Source organism: Cervus canadensis, chromosome 4 (assembly GCF_019320065.1).
Source record: "Cervus canadensis isolate Bull #8, Minnesota chromosome 4, ASM1932006v1, whole genome shotgun sequence".
Lineage (NCBI taxonomy): Eukaryota > Metazoa > Chordata > Mammalia > Artiodactyla > Cervidae > Cervus > Cervus canadensis.
The window spans coordinates 86,050,729-86,078,181 of record NC_057389.1 but is presented as its reverse complement, the minus strand read 5'-3'; the positions used below and the strand labels follow the sequence as shown (position 1 = coordinate 86,078,181).

Genomic DNA, 27,453 nt, shown 5'->3' with positions numbered 1-27,453 from the left:
GTTCCAGGATTAGGGGAAGTGGTTCTCAACTGAGGGTGACATTGCCCCCTTGGTGATAGGTGGCAAAGTCTGGGGACACTTTGGGTTGTCTTGACTGGAATGGGTGCTGGTGCTCCTGGCATCAAGGTGGCGGGGAGGGGGAGGGGAGCCCAGCGATGCTGTCTGCCATCCTATAATGAATGGGACGCCACCTCCCCCTCCCTACTCCCCCCCCACCCCCGAAATCGCAGGGGATCAAACCCATTCCCCCTGCACTGGAAGCGTAGAGTCTCAACCACTGGACCTTCAGGAAAATCCCTGGACATTTTATATGAGTGAAATCATACATTTGTGTGGCCTTTTGTGTTGCTTCTTTCACTGAACATTTTTTTTAAATTGAGGTATAATTGTCATAACATTATATAGCTTCAGATGTACAAACTAATAGTTTGATAAGTCTAGGTAAACATCTGTCACCTTACATATTAATAGTTACAGAATTTTTTCTTGTGATGAGAATATTTAAGATCTGTTTCAGCAAATTTCAAATATGCAATATAGTATTAACTCTAGACACCATGCTGTCCATTACAGCCCCATGACATTTATTTTGTAACTGGAAATGTGTAATTTTTTACTTCCTTCACCCACTTCACATCCCCAAACCCCAGCCACCAATCTGTTCTCTGTATGTAGGTGCTTGGGCTGTGCACCTGAAATTAACACGACTTTGTAAATAACTATACCTTAAAAACCACCCCCCCCAAAAAAAATCAAACACACACAAAAAAAACTGCAAAACTTTGCTTATAGACCTAAAAAGAAATTAAAATAAATGAAATAATTAAAAAGTTAGATGATGCATACATCTTTGCAAAAATGTAAATTGGTAAACTTCTTCAGAGGATAACTTGGCAATATCTCTATAAGCCTGGGAAATATACATGTATACTGATATTTATTTATTTGGCTGCATCAGGTCTTAGGTGCAGCCTGGAGTATTTCTGATGTGTTGGGTTTTTTGTTTGTTTTTTTGTTTGTTTTTTATTCCACATATTGGTGAGATCACCGGACATTTCTGAAGTTTCTTCACCACTCCACTTGTAATTTTAATGAGGCTCCGATGACGTAGGTAGGGTTAGGTTATGCAAGAGGGGAAACTGAGGCCCGGAAAGAAACCCAGGGGTCACACAGCGATCAAGCTGGGATTTGGGGTCCGGTTGTTTGGCTCCCGGACAACGCGGGAAATTGAGCAGGAGACTACAGCTCCCGGCGTGCTGCGCACGGCGCCGGCCGGACTACAAGTCCCAGGCTGCCCCGTCGCGGCGGCGGCGGCGGGCGACGGGCGCCATCTTGGTCGGCGGCGCGGATTGAATGAGCCCGCCGAGCCGCGGCCGCCGTTCCGAGCAGCGCGGACCCCGAACGGCTGCTGCCGCCGCCGCCATGGCCACGCCGCAGGCCGGCCGCGCGGGCGGGCCCTCCACGCCGCTGTCGCCCACGCGCCTGTCGCGGCTGCAGGAGAAGGAGGAGCTGCGCGAGCTCAATGACCGCCTGGCGCACTACATCGACCGCGTCCGCGCGCTGGAGCTGGAGAACGACCGGCTGCAGCTCAAGATCTCCGAACGGGAGGAGGTGACCACGCGCGAGGTGAGCGCAGGCGCCGGGGGCCCCCGCTGGGGCGGGCCGGTCTCTCAGGGTCCCCGGGGGTTTCGGGGAAGCTCCTGCAACAGGGGGAGACTGGGGCGGGCCCTGCCCACCAAGGGGTCCCCAGGGAGCTTCGGGGGCCCCGCGCGAGGGTCACACGCTTGACTGAGCCGCGGCCTATGAGGGTCCTCGAGGGTTTCGGGGACTTCTCCCGTGCGAGAGGTAGACTGGTTCCTGCCCCGCCCACCGAGGAGTCCGGGAACTTCTCAGGGTCTCTCGAGTGAGGGGTGCATGCCTAAGGGGCCCCTGGGAAGGTTCAAGGGGCTCTCAGTGAGGGGTGGGGGCTGGGGCGGGCGCCTACGAGGGATCCCCAAGGGTTTCTGCCGCCCCTACCCCATGCGAGAGGTGGAGACTGGCACTAGCTCCGCCCCCGAGGGATCCCTGCCGATCTGGGGATCCCCTGAGACAGGGGTGCAGGCTAGGGTGAGTCGTGTTCTCTGATGGGTACCCAGGGGGGGCTGGGGGACCCTGAGTGAGGGCTGCACCCTGGGGCAGGTCCCCCCACCCATCAGGGGTCTCCAGGGTGTTTCCTGTATCCCTTGAGTTTGGGGCTGACCTGTCCCCTGAAGTGGACTCGGGATTGGGGGGGGCCCGAGTGAGGGGTCCATTAGGGTAGTCTCCCCCTCTGAGGTGTCCCCAAGGGTTGGTGGGAGGTGCCCTGATTGAGGGATGCAACCTGGGCAGGCCCCACCCTTTGAAGGGTCCCCAGGGGACCTTGGAGGGTAGGGGGAGATGGAGCAGGCTCTGCCTACCAAGGGATCTGAGGAGATCGGGGAGCTCCTGAGTGATGGGGCGTGAGCCAGGGTGGACCCCCCCAACAAAAGGAGTTGTGGAGAGTCTTCAGGGATGTGTTTGGGTGTTCTACAGGAAAACTTGGGGGAGATTTCTCCAGTCTCTGAGGAGGAGTGGAGGGTCTGGGGTGAGTCAGTGGTCTCAGTTCTCCTTGAACTTTGCAGGAGTCCCATGATGAATCCTGGGGAGTTTGGGGATTGAGTGGGATTAAGCAGTAAATTCAGTCTTTTACCAGGACCTGGGGCATAAAGAATCTGCCTGCAATGTGGAAGACCTAGGTTTGATTCCTGGTTTGGGAAGATTCCCTGGAGAAGGGCATGGCAACCCACTCCAGTATTTTTGCTTGGAGAATCCCCATGGACAGGGGAGCCTAGGGTGCTTCAGTCCGTGGGGTCACAAAGAGTCAGACATGACTAGGTGACTAAACACAGCACAGCACAGGCAGTAAGTTCAGTCTTTTACTAGGACCTGGGGGGTAGGGGTCAGAGCAGGGGAGTCCAGTGTCTCCCTGGTCCCTTGGGAAATTTGGAAGGCCCTTCGTTGGGCCCTGGGACCCCCTTGTCTAATGGGCAGGAGCCTACGAGAGTCTGGTAGCTTCTGCCCTGTCCTGGGGGGGTGTGAGGGGCGGGGGAGGTGTGAGGCCTTGGGGAACCAGGAGAAGTTTTGGTGCACCTGAGGGGGCAGGGGCTGGATAAGCCCTGCCCCCCAAGTGGGTGTGAGGGCAGGGGTCTGGGGATCCTGGGTGGGGTGTATCATGACTGGCTGCCAACCTAGGGGGCTCCTTTTCTCCCACAGGCCCCCCCAACCCAAGGGCAGGCCCTCAGAATAAGGGGGAGGGGGCCACCATGTGGTTCCCTGTGGGCCCGGTGGAAGAGCCAGGACCTGAAGCTGGCACTTAGTGCTTGGAGCCTCAGCTTTCCTCTCCGAAGAATGGGCGCAGTGACGACCTCTGGGAGGAGAGCGTGGCGGGCGGAGTGGGAGCTAGGGGGGTGGTCATTTCTGAGAGCCACTTACTGTGTGTATAACCTTGGGCAGATCACTTAACCTCTCTGAGCTCACTGCCTCTTTTGTAAAGTGCAAATAATAATAAATACCTATTTGGGGGGCTTGTATGTGGGGCCACCATGAATTCACATTTGTTTTATAGAATAAAGGCAATAAAATACATGACAGTGCCCTGAGGGAACACTCCGCGGGCTCTGTTGCCCCTGCCTGGGTCCCCGGGATCAGGATGGGCCCGAAAGTGTGTCTCAGGTGTCTGGTGGCTGGTAGTGTGTTAGGTCATCTGGGATTAGATTAAAGCTTGGGATCCAAACCCTGCTTTTAATCTGTGACCTTGGGTGGGTCACTCAGCCCCCCGGAAGCTTGGTTTTGTCGTCTGTGTGATGGGACTGGAGTGGCTGCCCCAGTGGTGCCGCCTCAGCAGTGCATGCGGGTCCTCGGAGTGCAGGCCCAAGTTCTGCCTGCTGGGCTGGTCAGTGCTGGGTTCTTCACCCCGGCCTCTCCTCCCACCTGCAGGCAGTGGACGTGGGGTGCTGGCCCCTCTGGATGAGTGTGGTGCCTGAGAGCGCAGGTGCCCGGGGAACTCGATGCTGTCCACGTGTCTAGGCAGTGGCATGGTTTACTTCTCGGCTGCCCGTGCTGGTTGGGACGCAGGACTGCTGGGTGGGAGCGGGAGGGGCCCCGCCACACGGTGCCCCCCAGGGCTGTGCCCAGGATCTGGAGCCACCCAGATGACAGGTGTTTGTTCACAGCAGGAGTGGGGCGTTCCCACCAGCCTGATCTCCTGAAACTTGGGGGTGAGGTGACAAATGCCCCCTCAGCTGGTCAGTGGAGGGAGCCAGTAACCTGCTGGAGCAGTGAGGTGGGCTGGTCACGTGTGCTGCGTGGAGGGAGTGACCTGGAAGAGGCCAAGGGCTGTGGGAGGGCATGGTGTGTCAGGCCTCTGACCTGGATGGCAGCTTCTCACCTGGAAGAATCTGCCCCTGGGGGACACTGGGTGATGGCTAGAGATGTCTGTGGTTGTCACACTGGGGGACTCCTGGCATCAAGGCAGTGGATCCCCACTGAGCCTAGGACATCTCCCTACAGAGAACGATCCAGCCCCAAATGCTATTAGTGTCAAAGCTGAGAAGCCACTTAAGGAACCCAGTGGTGATGCTGTTTAAAATGTGAGCGTACTTGTAATCAACACAGAGGGTTCAGGTGCCTAAGGTAAAAGTTATGTTCTGGTCCGCAGACCCTCGCCGATCGTGTGTGGATGTTTGCCTTTCCCATCAGAAATCAGATGATGGGTGTTTTGGCCTGGTGAGCTGTACAGGGTGAATGGCCACGTGTGTACCCGAAGGACTTCTGGGAGGCTGAGGGCTGGCCAGATTTCTATGTTGGAAGAGTCTTGGGTGCTGGGAGGCGGAGGGTGGCTCGAGTAGACCAGGGAGGAAAGGGTTTTCTCCAGGGAGCCCCCAACCAGGTGTTGAGTTCCCCTGGGCTTCACATTTTTTCCCTTCCTGCCCAGGTATCCTGTTGCTGTGGGGATCAGGGGGCGGGTGCTCCCCAGATGGACCCAGGGAGCAGGAGCTGGGCTCTGGGAGTTGGAGGGTTTGCGGAGGGTCAGGGTTTGTGGAGTTTGGCGGTGGTTGTCAACTCCGGGGCAGTTTTGTCCCCGGGGACACAGGCAGGGCCTCACAGGGCAAGTCTGGGACCCTAGGAAAAGGCTACCTCAGGTTATGCGAACTCTGCTCCCTTCACGGCCACACATGCTAACGCATCTGTTGGGATTCCTCAAGTTTTACACTTGTGCAGCGCCGGTCGTTAAAGACAGAACAAAAGCCAGAGCTGTGCCCGGGGCTCCCACGGGACACCCCAAGCATCGTAGCACATGGAGGCACAGGCCTGCCGGGAACACCTGTTCCCTGCTCTGAAAGAGCCTTTGTGACCTCGCGTCCTCCTCTGCAGAGTTTTCTCCATCGTCCTGGTGCCATAGATCAGGTTCCAGGTTTGGTAGAAGTTTTTGGGAAAGGGCTGGGGTTTCAGCTCTGTGGGTCTCAAGTGTAAGCACTCAACTCAGGCATCACGGCTGGTGGGGAACCTGCCACGGACAGTACACGGAGGGGCAGGCCAGGGTGCGTGCCAATAAAGCTTTATTTGTGCACACTGAAGTGTGCATTTCATATGGGTACCTGTATCATGAAATATTTTTTTGTTTTTTTCTACTCAGCCATTTAAAAATATAAAAGCCGTTCTAGTCCCGCAGGTGGGTGGCTGGGGTTTTGTGCTGTGGGCCTGGCTATAGAGGATCATCTGACTGAGACACAGTTTTTTAATAGAAGGTCTGCGGCAACCCTGCCTCTGGCAAGTCTGTTGGTGCAGGGCTTCCCTGGCAGTCCAGTGGTGAAGACTCTGTGCTTCTTTGCAGGTGTGTTGGTTCAGTCCCTGCTCAGGGAACTAGGATCCCACAAGCTGTGCAGCCAAAAAAAAAAAGCTGTCGGTGCTATTTTTTTCCAGCATTATTTGCTCTCTTTGGGTCTCTGTGTCACATTTTGATAGTTCTTGAGATATTTCCGACTTTCTCATTTGTAGTATTTGTCAGAGTGATCAGTGACCTTTGATGTCACTATTGCAAAAGGATTACAAGTCACTGAGGCTCAATCGACGGTTGGCATTTTTTAGCAACAAAGTATTTTAAATAAGGGCTATACATTGTTGTTTTCCTTTTTGCTTTTTGTTTGTTTGTTTTGGCCTCACCTCATGGCATGTGGGATCTTAGTTCCCTGACTAGGAGTCAAACCTATTCCCCTTGCATTGGAAGCGCAGTCTTAACCACTGGACCATCAGGGAAATCCCCATGAATGGCATCTTAATGAGATATTTAAAAAATCAAAATTAACTCTGAAGTCACCATCAGTTAAGTGTCAGGTGTACGTGCGGGGTTCCCTTCACCCTGGGCTCTCAGGGAGGGACAGCTTCCCATCTGATCTCGCCTTTGTTTCCTGCTGTCTTGGCCTTCAGTGCTCCTCCTGCCGAAAGGGGAAGCTGGGGAGGAAAGCCCAGTAGGAGCCAGTCTGTGGGGCCAGAGATCTTGTCCGAGACTGCAGCCTGGGTGCCAGGCCCTCCTTTGGGGTCAGGAAAGTTCTGGAAGATGAGATGGTGGGAGACAGGGCAGAGACACTCCTGTGAACCCGGGTGCCCAGTGAGGTTGGCCGCTCTTGGTGATGGTGGGTTTATTCCAGAAGGTGGAGATGGGGCGGGGTGAACAGAGCACAGGAGGGAGAGGCTTGTTTCATCTTGATCCCCACGTGTGTCTCTCTCAGAACTGTCCCCAGCAGACCTCTCTGGCCTGTACCAACAGGAGAGGGCGGTGTGCTGTCCCGTGCCTCAGTTTCCGCATCTGTGAAATGACTAAGAGCCCACACCTGTGGGATGAAATGACGAGGAGAGCTGGACTGCGGCGGGAGGGCTGGAGAGGGTGGGGGTCTCAGACCCGCTATCAAATCCAACTCGCACAGGCTGGTCCTGACCTGCCTGGGACACTCTGGTTTTAACCCTGAGAATTCCCAGGTCTCAGGCAGACCAGGATAGTGATCCCCCCCACCAAGCGGCAGGGCCCAGGCAGCTCCTGTGGGCCTTTCCTGTGGAAGGAGGGCCCCTCGCCGGCTCTGAGCCGCCCTCTGAGCCCGGGCACAGACACTCACTGCTGTCTTGCAGCTTTGTGGGAAGTGGTGGTAGTTGTTCAGCTGTTCAGTCATTCTGACTCTTTGCAGCCCCATGTATACTGCAGCACGCCAGGCTTCCCCATCCTTCACTATCTCCCGGAGCTTGCTTAAACTCCTGTCCATTGAGTAGGTGATGCCATCCAGCCATCTCATCCTATGCTCTGTTGTCCCCTTCTCTTCCTGCCTTCAATCTTTCCCAGCATCAGGGTCTTTTCCAGGGAGTCGGTCCTTCACATCAGGCGGCCAAAGTACTCAGAGTTTCAGCTTTGGTGTCATTTCTTCCAATGAATATTCAGGGTTGATGTCCTTTAGGATTGGCTGGTTTGATCTCCTTGCAGTCCAAGGGACTCCCAAGAGTCTTCTCCAGCACCACAGCTCGAAGACACTCAGCCTTTTTTATTGTCCAGTTCTCACATCCATACACAACTACTGGAAAAACTATAGCTTGGACTAGACGGACCTTTGTAGGCAAAGTAATGTCTCAGCTTTTTAATATGATGTCTAGGCTTGTGACTGCTTTTCTTCTAAGGAGCAAGGGTCTTTTAATTTCATGGTTGCAGTCACTATCCACAGTGATTTTGGAGCCCAAGAAAATAAAGTCTCTCACTGTTTCCCTTGTTTCCCCATCCATTTTCCGAGAAGTGATGGGATTGGATGCCATGATATTCGTTTTTTGAATGTTGAGTTTTAAGCCAGCTTTTTCACTCTCCTCTTTCACCTTCATCAAGAGTCTAATTCCTCTTTGCTTTCTGTCATAAGGGTGGTGTCATCTGCATATCTAAGGTTATTGATATTTCTCCCAGCAATCTTGATTCCAGCTTGTGCTTCATCCAGCCGGGTATTTTGCATGATGTACTCTGCATGTAAATTAAATAAGCAGGATGACAATATACAGCCCTGACATACTCCTTTTCCAATTTGGAACCAGTCTGTTCTTCCATGTCCAGTTCTAACTGTTGCTTCTTGACCTGCGTACAGGTTTTGTAGGAGGCAGGTAAGGTGTTCTGGTATTCCCATCTCTTTAAGAATTTTCCACTCCCATCTCTTTAAGAATTTTCCACAGTTTGTTGTGATCTATACAGTCAAAGGCTTTAGCATAGTCAATGAAGCAGATGTTTTTCTGAAATTCTCTAGTTTTTTCTGTGATCCAGTGGATGTTGGCAATTTGATCTCTGGTTCCTCTGCCTTTTCTAAATCCAGCTTATACATCTGGAATTTCTCTGTTCACATACTGTTGAAGCCTCGCTTGAAGGATTTGGCCACTTGCAAAGCTAGCTGCCTTGTCACCCTCTGTCGGCCTTTTGTCAGTCCCAGGAAGGGTTTTAACTGCTTTTTTTGTTAGTTGCTCAGTCGTGTCTGACTCCGCAACCCGTGGACTGTAGCCCGCCAGGCTCCTCTGTCCATGGGATTTCCCAGACAAGGATACTGGGGTGGGTTTCCATTCCCTTCTCCAGGGAATCTTTGTGACCCAGGGATCAAACCTGGGTCTTCTTTGGCAGGCAGGTTCTTTACCGTTGAGCCTCCAGGGAAACCCCTGTAACCGCCTCATAGAGGCAGAATTCCCATCTCATGCAATTCATCCAATTAAACTCTTAAGTTCGGTGGTATTTAATTGATTTACAACTGGGTAACCATCACTTCTAATTCCAGAACATTCCATTCCCCTAAAGGAAGCTCCTTCCTGGGGAGGGGCAAGATAGTGGTAGGGAATTAAGAGGAACAAACCACTATGTATAAAGTATATAAATTACAGGGATATACTTACAACACAGGGGGTATACTCAGTATTTTATAATAAGTATAAATGGAGAATAACCTTTACAAATGGTGAATTACTATATTGTACACCTATAACTTATATGGTGTGGTACATCAATTATGTTGTTGATGTTCAGTTGCTAAGTCATGTCCGACTCTTTCTTGACCCCATGGACTTCCGCATGCCAGGCTTCCCTGTCACTCACCATCTCCTGGAGTTTGCCCACGTTCATCTGTATCTCTAACAAGGATCGCACTTAAAAAGGAAACCTCGTCCCCATAGCTTTCTCCTCCCCCCATACTCCTCCCCCAGCCCCTGACAACCAGGAGCCCACTCCCTGTGTCTGTGGATCGGCCTGTTCTGCACGTTTCCCATCAGTGGAATCGCACCGTGTGTGTCCTGTGTCTGCTTCTCTCACTGAGCATTGTGTTCTCAGGGCCTGTCCACGTGGTAGCGAGTGTCTGGGCTTCACCACTTTTCAGGGCTGAGGGATGCCCCAGGTGTGGAGGGACCGCATTGTGTCCATCCATCACCTGCTGATGGGCCCTTAGGGTGTTTCCCCTTTGGGGCTGTTAGCAGTGATGTGGCTGTGAACGTGTGTGCATGGGTTTTGTGTACACGTGTGTTACTTCTCCCAGGTAGATGCCAGCGGGCGGTGGGGGTGGCATTGCTGGGTCGGTGATTGCTGTTGGTCCATCTGAGGAACTGCCAACCTGTCTTCCATGATGGCGGCACCAACCCCCCCTGCCATGCATGGGGGTGCCAGCTTCTCCCCATCCTCTTGACACTTGCTGTGGTCTCTGTGATGGCCATCCTTAGGGGGGAAAAGGCATCTCCCTGTCCTTTTGGTCCCTGATACTTTTAAATATGTGCACAGCTCCGGGCCCCTTGGGGTAGAGCAGGGAGACCTGAGTGTGTGTCCAGCTGACAGGTGTGACCTGATGGGGGCTGGTGACCTGGGCAGGCTGCAGGGGGGCCCTGCCGGGGGGGCCCATGCGGGTGAGTGGCACTGTGTTGGTGGGGAAGAGGGCTTCACCTCAGCCCGCTGTCCCCACAGGTGAGCGGCATCAAGACATTGTACGAGGCGGAGCTGGCCGACGCCCGCCGGGTGCTGGATGAGACGGCCCGGGACCGTGCCTGCCTGCAGATTGAAATGGGCAAGCTGAGGGCCGACCTGGAGGAGGCCACCAAGAGGTGGGGCTGTGGCGGTGTGACCGCGCATGGGGCAGGAGGCGGGGGTCGTCACCCTGTGTGTGGTGGGAGGGCCCCGACTTGCAGGGCCCTCCTGGGAGCGGGCCGTGTGGGTTCTGGGGCCTGGCCCTCTGGCTGCCCTGTCCAGCACCATTATCCCCTCCAAAGAATTGGCCTCCAGAGGTGAAACCTCAGCAGATCCCCTGGGACTGAATCCTCTGGTAGCTGGCACCACCACGCCCCCCAACCCTTCCCCAGCGAAGAGGTGCTCTAGGCCACAGAGCCAGCCTTGACCCCCTTTCCCCCCTTGTGCCCGCCCTGGGAAGCCGGGGAGCGGTGGGTGACCTTATCTTCCCGATCGCAAAGCACCATCTCCTGGCTGCTCCCCAGTAAAAGTGTCACAAGTCTGGAGAACGAGGCAGCGCTGGTGATGACGGTAGCAGAAGGAATGAAGTGACGTGAACTCAGTGAGTGTTTAGATCAGGACCCCTCCACCCTTGCTCACGGCGACCCCGGCAGGCCAGCCTGGCTACAGGGACGCTGAGCACGAGGTCTGGAGACTCGGCCAGGATCCCCTGGCTCAGCGGAACCAGCTCCGGAGGCGCCGTTCACAGTCCCGGCGGCAGCTGAGGGTCGCCTTCATGTGTGTGGGATTCTTCTTTTCTAATTAGACTTTTTTACTTTTTTGGGGAGGAGCAGTTTTAGGTTTGCAGGAGAATGAGTGGAAAACACAGGGTGCCCCAGACCCCCCTCCAGGGTCCCCTGTGGCGAGCATCTCCCGGTAATGGGTGTGCTACATTGTTACACTGATGAGCCCATATGAACACATTTTCATCAGCTGAGTCCCACCTCACACAGGGGCTGGCCCTTGGTGTCCCGCGCGCTCTGGGTGTGGACACGTGTGCACCAGCATGGTGCTCACCTAGTGTGCACATCGTGTCACAGGGCGTGGTCCCTGCCCTCAAAATCTGCACCTCCCCACACCGCCAGCCCCTGGAGGCCGGGGGTCCTTCCTCTCTCCACAGCGCTGCCGTTGCCACAATGCCCTACGGTTGGGACCAGCGTGTGCCGCCTCCGCGGACTGTCCCCTGTCACTTAGCGGGGCGTTTCTGGTTCCCGCCTGGAGCAGAGCAGCGAGCCCAGAGGCAGACCCGCACGGCACGGTCACCTGGTGTCTGGCGAGGCAGTAGGGCCAGGTAGACAGGACAGCCCATCCGTGTGTTATGACTGTGAATTAAAAAGTGACATGCTTTTTGGAGAATGCTGGAGAGTTCTGGAATTCCCCCAGCCTCTCTCTGTCACATCCACACAGGTTCTGGAATCTTCCAGACACCCTGAACCTGCGTGTGACTCCTTGGGTGGGCTGAGAAGTCAGGTTTCTGCTTGTCAGAGACATAGATGCTCCCTGGGGAGAAGGCAGATAATGCAGTTAACGTAAGGAGGAAAACGAGGGCTCCCCGGGTGGCTCAGTGGTAAAGAGCCCACCTGCCAATGCAGGGGACACGGTTTCCATCTCCGGTCTGGGAGGATCCCACACACCTCAGAGCAGCTGAGCCTGTGCACCGCAACTGCCAAGCCTGTGCTCTAGAGCCTGCAAGTCGCAGCTACTGAAGCCTGTGTGCCCTAGACCCCGTGCTCGGCAATAAGAGAACCCTCACACCACAACTAGAGAGTAGCCCCCACTTGCCACAGCTAGAGAAACGCCTGCGCAGCAGTGAAGACCCAGCACAGCCACAATACAGAAGTAACATTTTAAAGAGAGAAAAGTGAGCGTGTCTGTGAGCCTCCGCGCACACAGAACCTCTGAGGCCGATCTGGGGCATGCTTTTCCGCCTTTCTTAATTTACACTCAGGGTGGGCACCCTTAGATAACAGAACGCTTTGTCTAGCTCGAGCCTGGCATTGATGTCACATGTGTCACGACGCCTCCCCAGGGCCTGGGCCTGTCACAGGCTCCTATGACGGCTTCAGTGACAGCTTTGCCCCTCCATCGGGCACCCGGGCCGGTGACTTACCTTGGCCCCCGCTCTCGAGGAAAGGCTTCCCCAGTCTCGAGTACTTGGGTCTGCAGGCGATTTGCCTACCGGCCTTACTTCCTGCTCTTGGGCTCAGAGCCCTTGCAGACGGTGTGGGTGGCCCGTGACCCTGAACAGGGTGTACCTGCTGTGAGGTGACAGCCTGTGCTTTTCTTTTTTTCAACCATGAGTACTGCGAAAACCCTGTGATGACGGAAACGCGGGTGGAGGACCTGACAGGCTGGGCTCTCCTGCCTAATCCTCCAGGAATTACGGTTCCAGGGGAGGAACTTTGTACCCTTAAGCTGTCAAGCATCAGAAACTTAAGCCACTGAGGGTCGCCAGCACCCCTGCTTCCCAGACCATTCTGTGTCCTTCTTCAGCTCCGTAGCACAGGGTGACAGTCTTGAGAGATTCTCCACATTTCCTAATGCCTCTGCTCCTGTCGCCCTGGCGACACCGGGCCATGTCTGGGGACGTCTGTGGTCATCAGGACCCAGGAAGGGTGATGCTGATCCAGCCACCACTGTGCTGTCCCCACTGGTGCTGGGCAGGGCGCAGTTTCAGTTCCTTGGTGGGGAAGTGGGTAGCTTTCAACCCCAAAGAGATTTAGAGCGCCATTCAGAAATGTTCACGCTATTAAGAGTTGTATGTTAAAAAAAAAAAAAAGAGTTGTATGTTGGTACTTCTCTGGTGGGCCAGTGGCTAACTCCGATCTTCCAGTGCCGGGAACCTGGGTTCGCTCCCTGGTCAGGGAACTAAGATGCCATATGCTGCACAGTGCAGCCAAAAAAACAAAAGAGAGAGTTGTGTATTTAGAAAGTCTCTTTGGCATCTTAGATGTTTCACATTGGAGATATCTATTAGAAGTTCAGGGAGCCTGCCTGAAATAGCTTAACTTTACAAATGAGATCAACGTTTAAAAGGCCAGAGTTTTAATTTGTTACTTTAGTAAATTATACATTAAAAAAAAAAATCAGAGTTCTCCTGTAAATAGTCCCTCCTCCTGTGCCCAAAAGTCAGGGAAAAGGACAGGAAAACCCACATCTTGAGGGTTATTTTCAGTGGCTGGCGGGGTCCCTGTGGGGCGGAGCGGATTTGAAGACAGGGCCCCTTTGGTGCTGACGATGAGGCTCTGGTACTGAGAGCATGGGTAGGTGAGGGTCTGGGCCCCGAGGCAGCCATGAACTTGTCCTTGGGGTCAGTGCTGCCTACTAACTTCTGCTCCTGACTTTCAGCGCCAAGAAGAAGGAGGGCGAGCTCACAGTGGCCCAGGGCCGCGTCAGGGACCTGGAGTCCGTGTTCCACCGAAGCGAGGCTGAGCTAGCGGCCGCACTCAGCGACAAGCGCACCCTGGAGAACGATGTGGCAGAGCTGCGGGCCCAGCTGGCTAAGGTAGCTGCAGGCAGTGAAGGCTGTGGGCTCCCCCTTCACCCCCACCCCTGCCTAGTCCATACCCCAGGGGAGTTCGGAGGCTCAGGAGATCCCCGAGGACCTTACGTGGCGGCAGACAGTGTCACCAGCTGCTTGTCCTGCATTTCCAGGCAGAGGATGGGCACGCGGTGGCTAAGAAGCAGCTGGAGAAGGAGACACTGATGCGCGTGGACCTGGAGAACCGCTGCCAGAGCCTGCAGGAGGAGCTGGCCTTCCGCAAGGATGTCTTTGAGGAGGTGGGTCATCCCCCCCACCCCCTTGCAGGAGCCAGGGTGTTCCCCTACTTCCCGCTTTTCCCTGCCTCAGGGACTCATCTGATACTTGCCTCCATCATCACGCCGCTGTCTTCTCTGTCTCTCTCTGCATCTGCGTCTCTTTATAGCGACACTTGTCCTTGGGTTTGGGGCCACCCGGATAGTCCAGGATGGTCTTGAGCCCTGTATCTTAATCACACCTGCAAAGACCTTTGTCCAGGAAGGCTACATTGGCAGACCCTGGGGATCAGCACATGGGCATGTGTCTCGGGGTCATCATTCAGGCTCCTGCAGACTTTCCCCGGCCTCCTTGCCTCTGGGCCTCGGCTCCCTGGTTTGGCAGGACTGACTAGGCCCTGCCCCCACTGGCCTCCCACCTGGTCCTGGCCCATTGTGCTGTCACAGCCCAGATGGAACCCGGAGGCAGCCACTGCCAGGCTCGCTGCAGTGTGCGGTCGGGGGAGATGCCCATGCAACTGCGGAGTGGCCTCCAGCTCCTGCCGGGCCCCGCTGCAGCCAGAGCCGCCCTGGATCCCGTGAGGAGGCCTAGGGGGCGGGAGGGCCCCTGAGGTGGGCCAGGGGTGGGGTACGGGCTGAGGGTACACTGTGCTCCTTGGCTGTGAACGCAGTGGCTTCCTGTGGACACGTTCCTGTTGTCTTCACCCACGGGGGCCAGACACATGTGACTGACGTCTGTGCAGGGAGTTTTGTCAAGTGGGGCTTCCCCACCTGCCCTTGACCCCACCACTGCCTGGTCAGCTCCTGGTGCGTGCGGTCAGGGCCAGCTGGTCACTGCCATGACCCACTGCTGTTCTATCCTAGATCCCAGGCCCCTGTGATGGGCCATATTAGGAATTTTTTTTTTTTTTAAGAATTCTTTTTTTTATTAACAGCTTTATTGAAATAGTCCCCTACCAGAAAGCTTTCAAAGTTTACCATGTAGACTGGATCTTAGTCCATTCCCAGAGCTGTGCAGCCATCCCCTTAATTCCAGAACATTACCCCCAAAAGAAATTCTGTAGGTGCTTCCATTAGCATTCTTCCAGTTTTCCTATATAACAAAACTATTTTTAAAACATACAATTTAATGAAATTTAGTACAGGATCGTTCAGCCATCACTGTTTAGTTCCAGAACATTCCATCACCGCAATAGAAGCCCACCCCCATCAGCAGTCACCCCCATCCCCTCCCCTAGTCCCTGACAACCAGGAACCCACTCTTTCTGTGGATCAGCTTTCTCTGGACGTTTCCCATCAGTGGAATCACACCCTGTGTGTCCTTCTGTGTCTGCTTCTCTCACTGAGCGTCCTGTTCTCAGGGTCCACGTGGTAGGGAGTATCAGGGCTTCTCTCCTTTTCAGGGCTGAATGATGCTCCTGTGTGTGAAGGCATAGGTGTGTTAATCGGCAGTTAGCTGGGGGCTCTGGGTCATGGTTCTTGGGTGGTTGTGAATCGTGGTGTGGGTGTGAACAGGTGGCCCGGGTCTACCCCAGACGGCCACCAGTGGCAGAATCGGGCGCCCTCGTTCCTGCTGCGGGGGAGTCAGGGACGCCTGTGACAGGACCAAGGCAGGCAGTGAGCGCGGGGCTATGTCTGCAGGAAGTGCGTGAGACGCGGCGGCGGCACGAGCGCCGCCTGGTGGAGGTGGACAGCAGCCGGCAGCAGGAGTATGACTTCAAGATGGCCCAGGCGCTGGAGGAGCTGCGCGCCCAGCACGACGAGCAAGTGCGGCTGTACCGTCTGGAGCTGGAGCAGACCTACCAAGCCAAGGTGCGCACGCAAGCATGCCTGCCGGTGGGCATTGGGCCGTCCACCCCCGCCCTCTGTGCCGGCCCTCATGCCTGCCCTTGTCTCCGCAGCTGGACAACGCCAAGCTGAGCTCCGACCAGAACGACAAGGCTGCCAGCGCCGCCCGGGAAGAGCTGAAGGAGGCCCGCATGCGGGTAGAATCCCTCAGCTACCAGCTCTCCGGCCTCCAGAAGCAGGTGACACACCAGAGCCCCAGCCCCGATCCCTCCTCGGGCCCTGTCCCGCCTCATCCCCTCCCACGGCCCCAGAGGCCTGCGGCTGGGTGGGCTTTCCCCACCATGACGCGCGTGGACCCTGTTGCAGGCGAGCGCGGGCGAGGACCGGATCCGTGAACTAGAGGAGACTGTGGCTGGGGAGCGGGACAAGTTCCGGAAGATGCTGGACGCCAAAGAGCGAGAGATGATGGAGATGCGGGACATGATGCAGCAGCAGCTGGCCGAGTACCAGGAGCTGCTGGACGTCAAGCTGGCCTTGGACATGGAGATTAGCGCCTACCGAAAGCTGCTGGAGGGCGAGGAGGAGAGGTGGGCGTAGCAGGGACGGGGCGAGAGAAGGGGGTGGGGCGAGTGCGCTGTCTCTCCCCCTCCAATACCCGACCCCTGGACCTCAGCCCCTGATAACCCCGCACCCCCGCCCCCAGGCTGAAGCTGTCCCCCAGCCCATCGTCGCGGATCACCATCTCACGGGCCACAATGAGCAGCAGCGGCAGCAGCGTGTCCACACCCGGGCGCCCGGGCCGCAGCAAGCGGAAGCGGCTGGAGGTGGAGGAGCCTCCGGGCACAGGCTCCAGTGGCCTTGGCTCCAGCAGCGGTACCAGCAGCAGCGGCAGCTTCCACCTGGCGCAGCAGGCCTCGGCCTCAGGCAGCGTCAGCATCGAGGAGATCGATCTGGAGGGCAGGTTCGTGCAACTGAAGAACAGCTCTGACAAGGTGAGGCCTCACCCCGTGCCGCGCCAACCCCCTCAGGGGAGGCCCCCCGGGGTTGCCCAGAGCCCTGTGCCAACGCCAGCGCCCTTCCTCAGGATCAGTCTCTGGGCAACTGGAGGATCAAGAGGCAGGTCCTAGAAGGGGAGGAGATTTCCTACAAGTTCACCCCCAAGTATGTGCTGCGGGCTGGCCAGACTGTCACGGTAGGTGGCTGCGGATGGGCAGGTTGTGAAGTGTAGCTGGGATGGGGCAGGGGGATGGGCACCGCAGGGGACCCACCACTGAGAACAGCTGACTGCGATCGCAGATGGCTTGTGTGTCCACATTTCTTCATCGGAGCCTTCCCTGGAGCTCTTGGGAGGCCTGAGTGATGTGCCAGGGGCCCACGGTATGGGTGGGACTGGGTCTAGGCTGTCTGTCTGGGCTGGCAGGCAAAGTGCCAGCCATGTTAAAGTCACAGGCACAGACTCTAGGTCACCTGATCCCAGCCTGGCTCATTTACTGAGATGAAAGCCCTTGGCCACTGTGAACCTGTCTCTTCTTCCATACTGGAGTGATTAACATCCCTGGGCAGGATCTAAGAGTCCTAGAAGGATTAAACACCCAGGGCATCAAGGGGACCTGTGATGAATGGCTGGCTGGTGACCAGTAGAATTGGAGCCCACTTTAACAGGGAAGCCTTCCTGTGTCCCCAGGTGTGGGCAGCTGGAGCTGGGGTGGCTCACAGCCCCCCATCCACACTCGTGTGGAAAAGCCAGAACAGCTGGGGCACCGGTGAGAGCTTCCGGACCACCCTGGTCAATGCTGATGGGGAGGTGAGTGCCTCCCGCTGCCTGGGTCTTGGGGCCCCTCCTGGGTGGATGGAGCCTTGGCCGCCAGGCACATGAGTGCAGCCTGGGCCTGGGTGTCCGACTGCCTCCCCTGCAAGCTGGGCTCCTGGGGTGGGGAGGGGTTTGTCTGCAGCTCTCATCTTGTACAGGAAGTGGCCATGAGAACCGTGAAGCAGTCTTCGGTGGTGCGGGAGACCGAGAATGGGGAGGAGGGCGAGGACGAGGCAGCTGAGTTTGGAGAGGAGGATCTTTTCCACCAGCAGGTAAAGGCTCCCAGGCACGCACGCGTATACACACACACACAGGATCTTTTCCACCAGCAGGTAAAGGCTCCCAGGCACGCGTATACACACACACACACACACCCCAGCCCTGTTCAAACACACACACACACACACACACACACCCCAGGCCCTGTTCAAACACACACACACACACACCCCAGCCCTGTTCAAACACACACACACACACACACACACACCCCAGGCCCTGTTCAAACACACACACACACACACCCCAGCCCTGTTCACACACACACACACACACACACACACCCCTGGCCCTGTTCAACACACACACCACACAGCCCTGTTCACACACACACACACACACACACACACACACACACACACCCCAGGCCCTGTTCAAACACACACACACCCCAGCCCTGTTCACACACACACACACACACACACCCCAGGCCCTGTTCAAACACACACACACCCCAGCCCTGTTCACACACACACACACACACACACACCCAGGCCCTGTTCAAACACACACACACCCCAGGCCCTGTTCAAACACACACACACACACCCCCCAGGCCCTGTTCAAACACACACACCCCCCAGGCCCTGTTCAAAAACACACACACACCCCCCAGGCCCTGTTCATGCAGCTGCCCTGGGCATCACCCAGGCCACAGAGCTCACAGCAGACAGGCTGTGGGGTCAGCTGCCCTGCCCCCTGGGCCTGCCTGTTGTGTGGACCTCTGGTACCCGCCTAGGGACACCGGGAATGGGGTTGCAAAGCTGATTATATCTCAAAGTGACTCTGGTACAGCCCCAGGGCTTCTCAGCCCACCTGCTGTTACTGTGATTCCACCAGACTGATAAGCTGGTGACTTCATAATGGTTTTGTGGGGAGGATGGGGGGCTGAGGAACCACGCTGAACGAGACATGAGTGCAGGGCTTTTCTGGCTCTAAGACCATTGTAATGAGTCTTGTGGCTCAGAACAGGAGTGAGGGAGACATGGAAGGTTCTGGAACAGGAGCCATGGAGGCTGGGGTCATCTTGTTGGAAGCTGAGCTTCCCTGGTGGCTCAGGCCCCAGCCTGGTTCAGCCCCTCCTGGTGGGAGGGCAGGGGGCCACCAGCTACCTGCCTGGCCAGGTTGGCATGTGCCTGCCACCCCGGGCTCACCTCACTGCACCATCCTTCCTTCCAGGGGGACCCGAGGACCACCTCTCGAGGCTGCCGCGTCATGTGAACCGAACACGCCTCATCACATGTCTTTCTTTACCCAGAGCCACTGAAAACTATTTTTATATCATTGGCTTCTTTAATCCTTGGTACATTTCTAGAGAATTTTTAAGCAAACTGCCAGAGCATGGGGGTGGGTCTCTACTGATCTTTCCTGTCAGCGGGTTTCCTGGGACCCTTCACCACTGACCAGACTGTGTGGGTGCCCTGACCACCAGCCCAGGAGCCTAGTGGCTAGCAGACTTTGGGGAGTCCAGCAGGGGTGGGAGGAGGCCCATCAGCTGCGTGGGTCTCTGCTGCAGCCTGGAGTCGGGGCAGGAGAGGAGGCCTGGGGTGGACAGAGTGAAACTGCATAAGGATCCCATAGTTTGTTTCATTTAAGCTTTCAAAAAAAACAAATTCAGAATCCAGCTTCTGACCTGGTGGGGAGGAGGGGCACCCCTGCAGAGTTTCCGTGGCTCAGCCAACTGAGCACCGGAAGGAGGGCTGGAAGCAGCTTGTACTGTCAGACCTGGGCTTCGGGCGGTTTCTGCTCGGCCCTTGGGAGTCGGGTGTGTGGGGCGGGCCGCTTGGCTCCCTCTCTGGCTGCCGGAGCCTCACATTTCTGGACCTTTCTGCAGTCAACTTCCTCACCCTGTGGGACAGGCAAGAAGGAAGCTTGGGACCTGGGGACGATTCCTCTCTGAGACTTACCTCCAGGTCAGTGTCAAAGGGATGAGTGTGACAACCTTGGACATGATGGCCATGTGCGACACCGCTTTCTGCCCTCCAGTCGGCGGAGGGCGACGAGGGCGAGCCGTGGGACTCCGTGGCTCCAGCTCTGTGCCTTGCGCACAGGGCACACCCACTCCTGTGTTCTTGGGTGCACACTGATACACTAGTTCCTCTGTAGCTTCCTGCTGAAACGAGGTTTCTTAGACAGACCTGCCCGTGCCAGCGGACCTCTGTGGGATGCTCCATGCCACAGCCCAGCTTTTGATCACCCAGAGACCCCCCTCCCTGCATCAGTTCACCTTTGACCCGCGCCACGTAGATACACAGAAGTTATTTTTTTAATGGATATTTATTTTTTTACATTGGTCAGTACACAGGTTGCCAGGCTCCCACCTCAGGGGCTCACTCAAGGGTCACTGGGACAGTCCCACAGTGGGGGTGGCATCAGGGGGCTCTGTCCCTGTGGGCTTTGCACCCTTGGCTGACTCTTCAGAAAGCGCAGCTCAAGTCTTAAAGACGCAATACTGAGCCATGGAGGCGGGCTGGCCCCTGAAGGCAGCGTGCTTCCAGGTAGGCTGAGTGCCAGCCCCTCGGGATTTACCCAAGGCTGGAGCAGCCCATCCACCTCCTTTCTGTGGGAACTGCTCATGGTGAGGAAGGCCCAAGCCCCAGAACAGAAAAGTGTCAGCCACTGGGAAAACCAAGCTGCTACCAGGTCAGAATCTTCCTGCAGGCCAAGGCTTTAAGTCTGGGCATCTTTCCTTGGCCACCAGAGTCCTTGGCCCGAGGGCTGTGCTTGCCCTGTGGAGGGAGGTGGCCTCTCCAGAAAAATGGTGCCGCCCCTGAGAAGCGTCCTGTCCTGACAGCACCTTCTCTGTACCCGCCTCCCTCACCCCTACCCCCCTCCAGGAGTGCCTCCGGGTGCAGGCTGCTCCCTTCCCCTGGCATAACAGGAGCTGAGTGGACCATGAGGGTCTGGAGAGCATGATGGGGTCTGGGTGGTCCTGGGACAAGTGGAAACTGCACTAGTCTCGGCCACACCCTTCAGGGTGTTTTGGAAATCTCTGGGGATCGAAGCTGTGTCCTGGAATTCCGGGTGTGAAGCAGGAAGGCTGGGCTTGAGGACTTCAGGAAGGAAAGGAGAGGGCCCCTCCCTCCCGGCAGGCCCAGAGGGCCTGAAAAACAGCCCCAGGGTTTGCCCAGTGCTTGCAGAACCCCCAGGCTCATTAGATGACTTCTTGATTTCAGCCAGGTCTTGGTCTCATCCCCGCCCAGTGATTGCCTGACTGAGGTCTTGAGTGGAGCCGGGGAAGTGGCCCTGGCAGGCTGGGATGCCCTTGACTGGTGAGGGGAGGGTCCGCTGGACCGGTGGCCAGTTGTGGCTGGATGTTGGTGACAGTCTTTGGTAATCAAGTAGTTGGAAACACAAGACAAAGTCCAATGTTACAAGGTCAGCCTTGGCCTGAAAAACAGAATTTGCACTTGTTCTTAAACGTGCTTAACTTTAAGCCACTTGAAATGATGCAGAAGCGATTTTTTTCTGAGCCGGTGTCATGTGAGGAGAAACAACCACTCGGCCCAGCCCTCGGAAGGGACCCAGTGCCCGGGAGACACGGACGCCTTTTCCCCCGTGGTCTGGGCTCAGTTTTCATCACAGCCAGGCTCTGACCTGGGCTTGTTTTTACCACACCGTCTACCCAGCAGTTCTATTTATATCAGCACATCCGAGCGGGGACTGCCATTCCTCAAGGACATTAACGCTATTGGAAAGGTCTTAATTCCGAGCCCAAAAGGGTCATCAGCACTACACGCCAGGGGACTCAGTTTCAGCAACCGGCTGTCTAGACACATTTCGGATGGTGATTTTTAAGATGCATGCCAAACGTGTGATCTTTTCTTTCCTCCAATGATTTGTAAACTACGTTTTAAGACTGGAAACTTTTTTGTACAACATCCAATAAAACATTTTGGTTTTAAATTCTGCCCGTGAGTTACTACTCCCACGCCAGGCTGCTGCAGTAGGAGCCCAGGCCACTAGTTAAGCGGGTGTCTTAGGACCCCCATCTGACCGCGCGGACCGCTAGGGTTTTCTGCATTCCCCCATCTGATCCACCGACCCCCCGCAGCGCTCTTGGTCCCCTACGGGGCTTGCAAAGCGCAGGGTAGGCGCGCCCATCGTCCAGTGTGCACGCGCGGCGGGACCTTGGGGGCGGAGCCTAAGCACGGAGGTGCGGGCCTCTCGACACGGCAAACCCGACTTCGGGGCCCCTTCCTTTCTGCTCGTGCGCGGGAAGCTTCGCGCGGCCTAATGGGACTTGTAGTCCGGACCCTGCTCCCACCCACCGGAACTCCATTTCCCGTGGGGCCCTGGGGCAGCGAACTTCCGGCGTGAGTGCGGGTCGGCGCACGCGGCGGCGGTCCGGTTGACTTTGCGGAGCCATGGAGGGCGGGTTCGGCTCGGATTTCGGGGGCTCTGGCGGCGGGAAGCTGGACCCAGGGCTCATCATGGAGCAGGTGAAAGTGCAGATCGCCGTGGCCAACGCGCAGGAGCTGCTACAGGTCCAGGGCTGGCCAGGGGCTGGGTGGGGGGCTGAGGGCTGCGGGATCCGCCGGGGCCGGTGTCGCAACTGAGGGCTCGCGTGTCCCCACAGAGGATGACGGACAAGTGCTTCCGGAAGTGTATCGGGAAGCCGGGGGGTTCCCTGGACAATTCGGAGCAGGTAAAACCAGGGGTGGCGGGGTCGCGGGCTGGACCCGGTGGGGTGGCCTCCGCGCGTGCGCTGACTTAATGAGGCGGCGTGAAGAGTATGCTGCGCGTGCGCAGTCCGCTGCCGGGGTGGGGGCACCAGCAGAGGTCCAGACCTGAGCGGCTCGCCCTTCCCTTCCCCAGAAGTGCATCGCCATGTGCATGGACCGCTACATGGACGCCTGGAACACCGTGTCACGTGCCTACAACTCGCGGCTGCAGCGGGAACGAGCCAACATGTGACCGCGACGCGCCAGCAGACCAACCCCCCACCCTGGCCCTACCCCCGGACCCATTTCCATAAACGCTGTTTGTGAGGCGGGGTCCTGCATGTGCGTACTGCCTCCCAGATGTTTGTGAGGACGACATTGGTGCTGGGACCGTTGGGACTCTGCCTGTCTTTTCCGCCTAGCCGCCCACCTGCTAGCCGGTGTAGCTTGGGTCTTGGTGGGGGCGGCCCTGGCCGCGGTGCCACCTCCCTTTGTGCGCCTGTTAACGGATTATGTCGTATGGACCGTCCGTGGTGGGGCCTCAACCCCGCTTACGCTGTCTGCCTGGGAGGAGGGTGCTGCTTGACACATCATAGGCTTCAGTGGCCAGAGAATGGAGAAGTTTGAACTCGTTCAGGGCTGAATTTCACAACCCCCTGCGAGAGGGATTTAATTTTAAAGGGAGGAGTGAGGTCAGTGATGGGGAGCCATGTTTATTAGTTTACCTGGGAAGGGGCAGGGCTTTTTTGAGGGAGTGGGGGACCACCCCCTCTTTATCCTGTTTTGGTCTTTTAGTGTATGGTACTGGCTGCTGGGAGGTGTGTTGTTTAATACGTTCATAAAGTAAAACCAACATGTAATGAGATGCAGGGTCTGTTGGAGTTTGAATTGCTGCCATCTTGGTCTCAGCTGGTTCCACTTGTTTTTTTCTTTGTGTGTGGTGGGGGGCGTTTCCTTTTTCATCTCTGGACCCTTGAACTTAAAGGTTTATGTTAACTCTTGCTAAACGTGGGGAGGGGGGTGTGGTTGGCAGGTTTTAAGCAAATTCCTGGCTTATCCCTGGTGACAAAGCCTCCCTTTTTCTTGTTACTGCTCCTCATTGTTGAGGCACGCTGGAGGACAGATGGTTTGACTTCTGAGGCTGTTTTTTTTGCTGAATACGGGTGTGGTGGTTCCCTGGTTGAGGGGGGCAGAACTGTTCCCTGATGAGCCTAAAATATATGTGATGGTTACCAGGCTGCAGTCCCACATGCTTGCATCCTTGCATTCGAATTGTCCTGAAGTTTGATGACTTCAAGCTGTTCACTGATGGAAGTTGAAGAGGCAATTAAGGAGGCCTGCCCAGAGATGAGCAGGCAGATGATAGCAGTTAGTGGTAGAGAAACGGAAGAAGCCGGGCTAAGCCAAGGAGGCCTCTGTTTGACCAATTCCAAATGGAGCTTGGGTTGGGACCGAGTGTGTTATATCTGTGTAACCACTGAGCTTGCTCATACCTGTGTTGTGTTTACCTTGATCTGGCCAGAATGATTGACACCCATGTAGCAGGTCTTAACTGTGCAGACTTCCCCTTAGATAGGAGATAATCAAGGGGCAGCCTGTCTTTGAGAATATTTGCTACTGAGTCCAGAGAAGAGTGGAGTCCTTGTAAGGCATCCGCCATGTTTTTAGACAAATCCTCTGGGGCCTGCGTGAGACTCTAGGGGGCTGCTAGTCGGAGACTGATGACTGATCCCTTCTCCTGCCACAGTGAGTCCCGTTGCTCTTCTATCTCGGGGCTGGGTGATGTCGTGAATGGTTATATCTGGGTTGTGAGAACTTAGCCGCGTGCATTGTGCACAAATTGGGATTTGTCTAAGCAAGGGTGAGCTGGGGACTTCCCTGGCAGTCCAGTGATTGGGACTCAGCGCTTTCACTGCAGGAAACCAGGGTTCAATCCCTGATTGGGGAACTAAGGTGCCACAAGCTTTGAGGCATGGTTAAAAAAAAAGGGGGGGTAACCTAAGGTCTGTGGTAGGTTCACTGGTATGTTGAGTGGGTGGCTCAATAACTTCTTTCTCAGGTGTAGGTGATGTCATTTTAGCATGGTGGCCCGTGGAATCATGCCCTGTAATCATCAGGCAGAGTGGGTGGTTGAGATTACTAGGGAAGGTCCTGCCACCTATGGTCTGGGCTTCCCAGGTGGCTCAGTGATAAAAGGATCCTCCTGGCAATGCAGGAGATGCAGGTTCGATCCCTGGGTCGAGGTGTTCCCCTGGATGAGGAAATGGCTACTCACTTCAGTGTTCTTGCCTGGAAAATCACACAGACAGAGGAGTCTGGCAGTCTACAGCAGCACCTGGGGGTCTGACTGGTCTTGCGGATTTCCAGCATCCCAGGTTCTCAAACCCAGTCCCCAGGGAGAAAAGGATGTGAAGTGATGTCAGAAGGGGAGGCAGCTCCAAACCCTTGTAGGTGTGTACAGCTCTGACTCCTCTCTAAGGCGTGTTTCAGTGCGTCCGTCTCCCTGAGGTGGGTTTTGGAGCTGGGTGCTAGAGGAAGGGGCATCCCTCACATGCCCCCACGTGGACCCCACCTGCGTGTCCCTGAGGGGCTGTCCACGTTCTCACAAGTGCTCTAGGGGAGGGAGAGCCGGGGCAGATGAGTGTCTGGACATTACTTGGCTGAGTTTCTTTTGAGAGTTTGATTTGTTTTAGTTTTCCTGACAATTGTGGTCTCCAAGTGACATGAAAAGCCCACTTAATTCCTAGAGCTCTAGAGACTTCCTTAGAAATTTGGGAAACAAAGGCAGGCCTGTCGTGACTCTGGATGGACTTGGGAAGCCCAAACCGAGGGGTTATTTCCTTGAGCAGGGTCTTGGAGAACTCCAGGGCAGTATCTGTTTGGGTGGGGCACGCCTCAGTCTAGCTGGCAAGGGTGTCAGTGACAGCCAGCAAACATCTGACGTTTCCTTGTGTTCGGGGCATCCCTAGAAAATCAGTCTGCCAGTCTTGACCTGGATGTGTGGCTCTATCCCACATGGGGGTCACTCCATTGACCTTGCGGGGGGTGGTGGGGGGTGAGTGTTGGGCTTATTCTGGAGGCAGACAGAGTGAGCTTCAACTGCATTTAAGCAGACTGGAGAACAGGGATGGTGGTGGACTTGATGAGCCACTGACATGGGGCCTCCTGACCGTACTGTGTACTCAGGTGAGCTGCCCGGATGGCCTGCAGTGTGATGGCCGACAGGAGGATCAGCTGCCTGTGACCATTAACCATCTACCCCAGGCATTCAGGGTTTTTAAGATATCACCATCTGAAAGCCTGCTCCCTTTGTTCTGGGGTGTAGATGGGAGCATACCGAAGTCCGTGATCCCTGCCCCGCTTGTTCAGCTGCTGTGTCTGCCCTGTTATTCCTGCATCTCCCTCTTGGTAGCCTCTGTGGTGAGTGACCGCTGCCTCCTTTGGCTTTAGAGTCAGTGTAGCTGCAGACAGCTTGCCCTTTCCCCAACTCTAGTGCCCTGGCCTGTACGCAGAGCAGCCAGAGGGCAGAGCTGTAGCGTCCTCTGCTGGAGTGATGGACCCGGGGCACGCCCTCCTTTGCGTTTCCATCTTCTGTGACGCTCCTCCCATGGGTGAAACACTCATGATTCTGCAGGTCCAGAATCCGGGGGTGACCCTGTCCCATGACTTCCTCCCAATCTCGGATTAACCTTGGACCTGGCTGAGGGTGCAGGCAGGCGAGGTGAGGACATTGCAGGACCTCCGTCACCAACAGGTTGTCTGCCTCCCGCCCCTTATGAAGGGCAGGACATGGTCGGGGTGAGGGGGGTCCAGATGGTCAGGAGCTGTCCAGAGGTTAATCCTCACCTCTCTGAGGAGCCAAGAATTAACAGCTACAGCCTGTGAGCACAGGGCAATGCTTCAGAACTTTGGTCCAGTTGCTCAGAATAGGCTGCAGCCTGAGTCAGAGGCCCCAGGTGTGGGGAGGCGCCCCTGGTGAGTTCTTCCGTGTGTGTGTGTGCGTGCGTGCGTGCGTGTGTGTGTGTGTGTGCGTGCGTGCGTGCGTGCACGTGCGTTCCCCTGGTGAGTTCTTCCTTGTGTGTGTGTGTGTGTGTGCACATGCGCTCCCCTGGTGAGTTCTTCCTTGTGTGTGTGTGTGTGTGTGCGCGCGTGCTCCCCTGGTGAGTTCTTGTGTGTGTGTGCACACGCGCGCACACATGCATGTGGATGGAGCAGCTGCTTGGGTCCCGTGAAGCTAACGTGGGGACTCCCGTGGGAGGCCTTTTCAGTTCCAGGAGCACTTGGTCACAGTCAGGGGTCCACTCTAAAGGGTCAGGCTCCTTCACTTTTTAAAAATTTGTGTTTGTTTATTTTTGGCTGTGCTGGGTCTTCGTTGCTGCGTGGGCTTTTCTCGTTGGGGAGAGCGGGGACTTCTCTCCAGCTGCAGCGCACTGGTTTCTCCTTGCACTTGCCCTTGTTATGGAGCACGGACTCCAGAGGGCATGTGCTTCAGCAGCTGCGGCCCCTGGCTCGCTCAGTGGTTATGGCGCAGGGGCTTAGTTGCCCTGGCGTGTGGGACCTTCCCCAGACCAGGGATGGATCCTGTGTTTCCTGTATTGGGTTCTTTACCAGTGAGCCCCCAAGGAAGCCTGGTCCTTCCCTTTTTTTTTTTTTTTTTAAAGATTTATTCTTGAGTCGTATAACATTTCTTTCTCATATTAAAGTCTTTGCAATCTGCTGTGCGTTTTGTGCTCAGCTGTGTCCTACTCTGCGACCCCATGAACTAGCCGGCCAGGCTCCTCTGTCCGTGCATGTCTCAGGCCAAGAATACTAGAGTGGGTTGCCATTTTGTTCTCCATGGGCCCTCGCTTTTAATTGTTCATACCAGAGCTTAGTAATCTAAGCTAAAGTTAGGGATCCCTATACAACAGAGCCCGGCCATCCCAGGAAACGCCAGAGCTGCTTTCTTGTACTGAAGGTGCCCCCTGACAAGGCCCCTCTCTCCTCTCCCTCGACTGTGCCCTGGGCCCCTCTGCGATGATGAGCTCTGCCTGCTGCGGGAGGGTTGGGCTTTCTCCTTTGAAACTTGAGGTCCTCTCTCAGCCAGGATATTGACAACGTTAACTGTGCTGTGG

General features: G+C 56.0%; 2 protein-coding genes across 3 annotated transcripts; both read left to right on the top strand.

Annotated features, from left to right (window-relative positions):
• Positions 1 to 1,309: 1,309 nt before the first annotated feature.
• On the top strand, positions 1,310 to 21,581 carry LMNB2 (lamin B2). Its single transcript, XM_043466082.1, has 12 exons — positions 1,310 to 1,626; positions 10,004 to 10,140; positions 13,391 to 13,547; positions 13,697 to 13,822; positions 15,440 to 15,610; positions 15,700 to 15,825; positions 15,953 to 16,173; positions 16,290 to 16,578; positions 16,671 to 16,778; positions 17,271 to 17,390; positions 17,555 to 17,668; positions 18,855 to 21,581. Exons 1-12 carry the CDS (start codon positions 1,354 to 1,356, stop codon positions 18,894 to 18,896), a joined length of 1,884 nt encoding a protein of 627 aa, XP_043322017.1. The 5' UTR covers positions 1,310 to 1,353; the 3' UTR covers positions 18,897 to 21,581.
• Positions 21,582 to 21,972: 391 nt separating this feature from the next.
• On the top strand, positions 21,973 to 23,204 carry TIMM13 (translocase of inner mitochondrial membrane 13). Of its 2 annotated transcripts, none has more exons than XM_043466084.1 (3): positions 21,973 to 22,117; positions 22,255 to 22,323; positions 22,494 to 23,204. In XM_043466084.1, the coding sequence occupies exons 1-3, from the start codon at positions 22,043 to 22,045 to the stop codon at positions 22,590 to 22,592; spliced, it is 243 nt and encodes an 80-aa protein (XP_043322019.1). In that variant the 5' UTR covers positions 21,973 to 22,042; the 3' UTR covers positions 22,593 to 23,204. The 2 variants fall into 2 exon arrangements, with proteins under 2 accessions (XP_043322019.1, XP_043322018.1); XM_043466083.1 differs by having other exon boundaries at positions 21,983 to 22,162.
• Positions 23,205 to 27,453: the final 4,249 nt, after the last annotated feature.

What these genes read in the sequence shown, in the direction of transcription:
- LMNB2 (XM_043466082.1), top strand. Translation starts at nt 1,354, where the DNA reads ATGAGCCCGCCGAGCCGCGGCCGCCGTTCCGAGCAGCGCGGACCCCGA. An exon ending in CTGGAGGGCGAGGAGGAGAG is followed by an intron (nt 16,174 to 16,289) that starts GTGGGCGTAGCA and finishes CCCCGCCCCCAG; the next exon opens with GCTGAAGCTGTCCCCCAGCC. An exon ending in TGGTCAATGCTGATGGGGAG is followed by an intron (nt 17,391 to 17,554) that starts GTGAGTGCCTCC and finishes CATCTTGTACAG; the next exon opens with GAAGTGGCCATGAGAACCGT.
- TIMM13 (XM_043466083.1), top strand. Translation starts at nt 22,043, where the DNA reads ATGGAGGGCGGGTTCGGCTCGGATTTCGGGGGCTCTGGCGGCGGGAAG. An exon ending in ACGCGCAGGAGCTGCTACAG is followed by an intron (nt 22,163 to 22,254) that starts GTCCAGGGCTGG and finishes GTGTCCCCACAG; the next exon opens with AGGATGACGGACAAGTGCTT. An exon ending in CCCTGGACAATTCGGAGCAG is followed by an intron (nt 22,324 to 22,493) that starts GTAAAACCAGGG and finishes TCCCTTCCCCAG; the next exon opens with AAGTGCATCGCCATGTGCAT.